Here is a 7,863-nt window from a genome sequence, read left to right as displayed (position 1 = left end):
CAGCTGCTTTGCTAAAATAAAAGGCATGCCTTCATTTAAGAATTCTTTGACTCCTGAATGTTACCCTTCATTTTACTACATATATATATATATATTTTTTTTTTTTTTTTTTTTTTTTTTGAGACAGAGTCTTGCTCTGTCACCCGGGTTGGAGTGCAGTGGCACAATCTCGGCTCACTGCAACCTCTGCCTCCTGGTTTCAAGCGATTCTCCTGTCTCAGCCTCCCAAGTAGCTGGGATTACAGGCACCTGCCACCACACCCAGTTTACTTTTGTATTTTTAGTAGAGACAGGGTTTCACCATGTTGGCCAGGCTGGTCTTGAACTCCTGACCTCGGATGATCCACCGACTTCAGCCTCCCAAATTGCTGGGATTACAGGAGTGATACATTTTCACAGTCCACAAAAATCACCACAGAATCCTGAACAATCTTTTTTCTTCCTTGTATGTATTGGAAGGGAAGGGTAGAGAATCACTTTCGAAAATTTAATTAGCAATGAAGAGCAGCCCACAGAACCAGAAAGCTTTTTGCAGTGAACTCCATAGAGCATTCATTACTAAATTTGTGTATGCTTTAAATTAGGGCTTCTATACAAGCTACTTACTTAATTTTCCTTTCTCTCCTGCTAAACAGAAGAGTGAAACCAACTTCTAGCACGCACAAGTATTTCCACACTACAAAGTATTATGAGGAGAAAAAAGCACATAATTCCACATTCATCCAAAGTGGCCAAGTACACCTGATATGTGTAAAGAATCTCTTAAGTGGCTTTATTTGTGCCGTTTGACCAAACTCCTGCAGAAACAGTAGAAATATATCCTTCTCGAATGCTACTGAAAATTCCTTCTATGTATCTTGCAGACATTTCTTCGAGAAACCTCACTGAAAGTGAGAACACATGCAAAGTACCCTCAATGAAGGACTGAATCCAACGGGGTTTACAAGTTGATGAGAAAGTGTGCAGAAAAGAGTGCCAACCATATGACACTGCACTTGACCACAGCTTAAGAGAAAATAGGCAATTATAGAATCATATGTTGTGAAATATGTAGTTTTAGAAAAGATAAACAACATAAAGTATTTAACTTTGTTAATAATCACAAATAAGAAAATAACATTAAAACAGTCTAAACTTGCTTCCTTATGACATCATTAGCCACTCTCCAAATTATTAACAAAGAACAGAACAATTTATAAAATTCTTAAATATATGTGTATGCATATTTTACATAAAATACATATAAATTATATATATATTTATATTATATAAATAACCATATATAGAGACTTTTTACATTATCATCAAGTAAAAGCAAAAATAATACAAAACATAAAATAATATTGTAAAACTCTGTAGTAGACTTCAATAAAATGGAACATAGGTATCTTGAGAATGTACTGGCTGGTGGGAGGTGGCGACTGAGGAAGATGAAGATCCAGTTTCAGACATGAGACTTGCTGGGTGATCATTTCATTGCGATCAACCTGAATGACCAGGTGTAAAGTGCAAGAGTAGTATGCTATGACTGAGGCAACTCAAATTTTTTAATTGCCAATGTCTGTTTCTTTTGATTCTACGAAAGAAACTATGTTTCCGGTAGCCCTTAAACCTCAGGATTCCAATCAACCGTCAGATAGACTCATGACTGAAAACAGCAGGAAGAAGCAGAATGGGAAAGCATAAATATGCTATTGATGATGCATGGCTTAAAACTTTTGTCTCTAGTCAAAAGAACAGATCTCAAAGATCTCATCATTTTTGACAAACAGTCATCACAAAGGATGAGACAGAATTTGAAATTGTTGGTGCAAGAAACCTCACGTCAACAGAACATGATACAGGAGCTTATAGAAACTAATTAGCAGCTTAGAAATGAACTTCAGCTAGAGCACAGCTGAGCAACCAATCAAGAACAACGAGCTAATGACTTGAAATAAATTATGGAGAGTGTGAAATCCAAAATTGGTGAATTGGAGGATGAATCACTAAATAGGGCTTGCCAGCAACAGAATAAAATAAAAGATCTTCAAAAGGAGCAGAAAACTTTATAGGTGAAGTGCCAGCATTATAAGAAAAAACGAACTGAGCAACAAGAAACTATTGCTTCTTTGCAAATGGAAGTCCGTAGATTAAGAAAGGAGGAAGAAGATCGCATTGTCACTCAAAACAGAGTGTTTGCCTGTCTGTGCAAAAGAGTTCCTCATACCGTCTTGGATAGACGGTATGTAATTTTGCTACATAAATTGATATGTAGCTAGATTCATGGTTTTGTTTGTTTGACCTGATTTTATCTTGGGAGTGGTTATAACTCTTATAAACTAGAAAAGCCTCTCTCTCCTCCTCTTCTGCATTGTTTTTCCGTGCTCATCCTGTTTTTGTTTGTTTGTTTGTTTGTTTGTTCTAGAGGTCCTTTGGGGAATGGAATTGAACATTTACTAAAAATAACACTAAACTTTTAAATAAATTCATAATTAATCAGACATTTCTCAAAATAACTGATCCTTTTAGTGAAAAATAATATTTAGAGATCACTGTATGGGTTTTGGGGTTGCTTAGTTTTATTATGTTATTGATTTTAGGAGTTTTTAGTGGAAAGAACCAGGGACTATATATTTTGGAGGGGACTATATATATTTAACCCAGCTGAAGTTAAGACAGTATTTTTATTTAAATTCTGATTTTACATTTGTAACTGTTGTCTTTTCTACTGAAAATCATTCTTAAGAACAATATTATAATTATTTGCTATATCTGATAATACATAAAAATAGTTTCAAAATATTAAAACTAGAATTACTAACAATAAGCCTACTGAATGAAATTTAAATTTCTGGCATTAGGAGATATATCTCATGTAAATGATGAGTTAATGGGTGCAGCACACCAACATGGCACATGTATACATATGTAACAAACCTGCACGTTGTGCACATGTACTCTAGAACTTAAAGTAAAATAATAAAAGAAATTTCTGGGCAAAAAAAAAAAAGAGAATGTACTAAAAAAATTAACATACACAGAATGGGAGAAAATATAAGCAAATCTGACAAGGAACTTGTATTCAGAAGATATAAAAAGCTCTTACAACTCAATTATAAGATGTCAAATAACCCAATTCAGAAGTGGGCAAATGATCTGAATAGACATTTCTCCAAAGAAGATGGAGTCCAGGCCAGGCACAGTGGCTCATGCCTGTAATCCCAGCACTTTGGGAGGCCAAGGTCGGGGGATCACCTGAGGTCAGGAGTTCAAGACCAGTCTGGCCAAAATGGTGAAACCTCGTCTCTGCTAAAAATACAAAAATTAGCCGGGCATGGTGGTGGGCGCCTGTAATCCCAGCTACTCAGGAGGCTGAGGCAGGAGAAGTGCTTGAACCCGGGGAGGGGCGGAGGTTGCAGTGAGCCGAGATAGTGCCATTGTACTCCAGCCTGGTCAACAGAGTGAGACTCTGTCTCAAAAAAAAAAAAAAAAAAAAAAAAGATGGAGTCCAATAAGCACATGATCAACACTGTTAGTTAACCATCAGGGAAACAAGATACCATTTCACACCCATAAGGATGGTTACAAATCAAGAAGACAATAACAAGTGTTAGCAAGGGTGTATAGAAATCAAAACCTTCATACACTGCTGGTGGGGATGTAAAAATGGTGCACTCACTTTGGAAAATAGTCTGACAGTTTCTCAAAAAGTTAAACAGGGTTACTATTTTTTTCCTTTTTTAAAATTATATTTTAAGTTCTGGGATACATGTGCAGAATGTGCAGGTTTGTTACATAGGTATACAAGAGCCATGGTGGTTTGCTGCACCCATCAACCCATCACCTACATTAGGTATTTCTCCTAATGCTATCCCTCCCCAATCCCCCACCCCCTGACAGGCCCTGGTGTGTGATGTTCCCCTCCCTATAGAGTTACTATCTGACCCAGCTATTCTACTCCTAGGTATCCAAAGCAACTGAAAACATGTCCACATGATAACTTGTACATGAATGTTCTTCAGCAGCATTATTCACATTATTCATTATTCATGAAGCCAAAAGGTAGAACCAACCCAAAGGTCCATCAGCTGACAAATGGATAAACAAAACATGGTATATCCCCACAATGGAATCTCATTCAGCCATAATAAGGAATGAAATACTGATATATGCTACAACATGGATGAACCTTGCAAATATTATGCTAATATTATATAATTCCACTTATATGACATGTCCAGAAGAGCTATGAGACAGAAAGTAAATTAGTGATTGCCTAGGGTTACGGGGATGAAAGAAGTGGTGGAGTGGTGGATATTAAGTTTCTTCTTGGATAGTAAAAATGCTCTAAAACTGTTTGTAGTGATTGCACAACTCTGTTATGAACACTGTAGTGTTGTGTATGTCTTCTGACTTCAACTGCAGATCACTGAAAATTTTAATATCACTATCTTCAGTAATCCCTTTAGCTGAATCACAACACATTTGGTCTGGCATTCCTTACAAAAAGGTTTGATAAACTGAATTGCTTTTGAGATATTTCTTTTTACTTGTACATAAGAAAATATGTAATTAAAAATGAAAAGTATTAACCCATCCATACAACTAAAAATTTCTTGGGCCAGGTGCGGTGGCTCATGTCTATAGTCCCAGCACTTTGGGAGGCCAAGCCAGGTGGATCACCTGAGGTCAGGAGTTTGAGACCAGCCTGGCCATCATGGTGAAATCCCAGCTCTACTAAAAATACAAAAATTAGCCAAGCATGGTGGCACATGCTTATAATCCCAGCTACTCAGGTGGCTGAGGCAGGAGAATTGCTTGAACCCGAGAGGTGGAGATTGCAGTGAGCCAAGATGCTGCCACTGCACTCCAGCCTGGGTGACAGAGCGAGACTCCATCTAAAAAAAGAAAAAGAAAAAAAAAAAAATTCTTGGGTTCAAGATTCAAAGATAAATATTTAAGTGTTGATTGTATTACTATTTGATCTCAGAACAAGCAGCATACACTTAAATCAAGGCTAGAAAGGTATTTTTAAGTGTTACAGGATACTGTAAAAACATATTCAGATGTTTGGTTTAAAATGTAGCCTGGGATGTTGCCAAGCAATGCTCTTCAGCAACTTGGTGGTAAGTGCTTTGTATAATCCTGTCTTAGGTTTGTCTTGTTTTTAATGTACTTTAGATACTCCATCCTCCATAAGATGAAAAAGAAATCAGTCTACATTTTTAAATATTTATACCAGCCAGGTGCAGTGGCTCACGCCTGTAATCCCAACACTTTGGGGAGTTGAGGTGGGAGGATCGCTTGAGCCCAGGAGTTTTGCAACCAGCCTGGGCAACATGGTGAAATCTTGTCTCTATAAAAAGCACAAAAAGTTAGCCAGGCATGGTGGTGCGTGCCTGTAGTCCCAGCTACCTGGGAGGCCAAGATGGGAGGATCACCTGAGCTCGGGAGGTCAAGGCTGCAGTGAGCCACGATCACACCACTGCCCTTCAGCCTGGGTGACAGTGAGAGCCTGTCTCAAAAAAATATAAAAATAAAATGTTTACCCCAAGTCAGAAATGTGGGAGTCACTGTAAAACTTTAATATATGTGTTAGCTTCCCAGAATGATCTTTCTAAAACATACTAGCCAGATTACTACCCTGCTGCAAATCTTTCTGTAGTTCCTCAATGTCCATTGGAAAATGCCCAAATGCCTGCCAAGAAATATAAGGTCTTGCATAGCCTGGGCTTGCCTCTGCCAAACTCATCCCTCATTTCATATAAAAGCTATTATCAAATCTTGATGCTTCTTCCTAAACCCCTCTCAAATCTACCTTCCCTCCATTCCCACGATCATGGCTTCAGGGAAGCCCTCAGCATCTCATCTGGATCATCACACTTGCCTTTCAAGAAGTCTTCAGTCTCTCCCCTCACTAATATATGTATTTGCTTCCCAGAATGATCTTTCTAAAATACACTAGCCAAATCACTCCCCTGCTGCAAATTTTTCTGTAGCTCCTCACTGTCCATTGGATAAAGTCCAAATGTCTGCCAAGAAATACAAGGTCTTACATGGCCTGGCCTCTGCCAACTCCCTAGTCTCATTTCTCCCCACTCCCACAATTCATCCTGACATTCCTCTATACAACCATACTCATCATTCCTGACACCCCTTTTGTGTGTGCTGTATTCCTACTCAGGCCCTTGCCAGATATGGTTTCCCCTTCTTCTGCCTGAAAATCTCCTAATATCTCCTTTAGGAAGCCTTCCTGACCATTTCTCTATTGTGGGACTTAGCACTCTGAGTTATAATTACTTATGTTCTTATGTTTGTAACCTAGCAGGGCAAGCGCTGTTTCTTAATCATTTTTGTATCCTGAGTGTCTAACACAATGCTAAAGACAATAATAAGTACACACAAAAAAGTCAAATGAACTTAAAACCAAAAAAATTTAATGTCAAATAGCAGAAAACAAATTACAGATCAATGAACTCTAGAGGGAAGCTTTTTCCCTCACTTTAATCTTTTTTCTGAAAATGACTTCTTGCTTATGTTTGACACAAAGGAGGAGATTCCATTTAAAATAAGAGTTTTCTTGATTTTACCAAGAGGCTGATCCTTTCTTCCAGTCTCAGGTTTTGCCTATTTTGCCACAAACTGACAAAAATTAACAAAAAGAAAGATACTAAAGCCCTTTGAGTTTGGCATCTTGCAGCCCCATTTGTTAAAACCTGCAAACATTTCCAAGTACTGTAATTAGTACATTCATTAATGAAATAGTACTTTACATTTAATGTGCTGAATGTGATAACTTTGTGAGCAAATTAAACTTAGATACTTTTAAAAACCAAATAGACAAAGTATTATATGTATTCTAATCTCCCCAAAACTTCAAAGCTAATTTTTTAATATTTAAGTTTTTTAAACTTCTTATTCTTCTCTCTCTTGCTCTTCCTGTCTGCTACCAAATAAAAAATGTCTGTCCACATACCATACAATGCTCTTGTCCTGTTAGACTGAAACTCAAGCCTCTTAAGATCAAAACTATCTGAAATAAGATCTGGTTTAGGAAAAGGACCAGCCATTGGGCAATACCAGGACAGCAAGCCAGGCAGCACCCACCTGTAGCCCACCTTGCGGGCATAGTGCAGGCAATTCTCCTTTACATGGGTCTGGAAGTAGGCAGAGCGGCAGAGGACCCCACACTCCGGGCAGCAGTAGGGGGACTTGTGTGCGTGAATCCGCTGGTGGGCACAGAAACTGCACTGGTTGGGCAGCAGCATCTGGCATACCTGGCAGGTCTAGGAAAGAACACCAAGAAAGCAGATCATGCAGGAGCCATAGGCCTGTGGCTCTCCAACACGGGCTGTCTGGCTTTCTAGCACATGGGTCAGAATAACCCCTTCCCCCAACCACTCTCTCTTCCAACTCTCCCGGACACTTCCGACACTCCTAGACCTCATTTCGAATGCTGATATTGATACCCAAGAAAGCTTTGTCTGATACCCTATTAATTGGAGACAGACCTGACTCTATTCTCTCAAAGACCAGTTCTGCCCCTAGGACTGTGTTTCTTTCCTGTGGCTTAGCAGAGGACCAGCTTTTCCTTTGCAGAGGCCGAAAGCACATCTTGAATTCTAAGACCTCACTGCACTGCTAGACCCACCAGGGTCTCTGTCATAGCTCAGTAGAGGCAGTTCTTGCCATCTACCCCCAACATTGGCCTGGTAGAGACCTGCTCAGCACCTCTAGTCAGGTAGTTCAGTGACTTCCAAAGTGGATCTGAGACCACCCTGACTGGTACTCAGAAGGCTCTCAATATAGACTGACTGAATAGTCTTGTCAGTTTCCATTGCTCTAGCCCTGTTTGCCCACTCTGGGGGATAGGAGAGTTGC

General features: G+C 39.1%; 1 protein-coding gene across 2 annotated transcripts in view; it reads right to left on the bottom strand.

Moving 5' to 3' along the window:
* ZNF592 (zinc finger protein 592) overlaps window positions 1–7,863 on the bottom strand; it is a 60,389-nt gene that overhangs the window by 10,006 nt on the left and 42,520 nt on the right. For both annotated transcript variants that reach the window (XM_011999331.1, XM_011999321.1), the window contains exon 4: window positions 7,090–7,268. In XM_011999331.1, the coding sequence (XP_011854721.1) occupies window positions 7,090–7,268 (179 nt within the window). The remainder of the gene's footprint in view (window positions 1–7,089; window positions 7,269–7,863) is intronic.

This window comes from Mandrillus leucophaeus, unplaced genomic scaffold (genome assembly GCF_000951045.1).
Source record: "Mandrillus leucophaeus isolate KB7577 unplaced genomic scaffold, Mleu.le_1.0 Scaffold1164, whole genome shotgun sequence".
Classification (NCBI taxonomy): domain Eukaryota; kingdom Metazoa; phylum Chordata; class Mammalia; order Primates; family Cercopithecidae; genus Mandrillus; species Mandrillus leucophaeus.
This window is presented reverse-complemented; position numbering and strand designations above follow the sequence as displayed.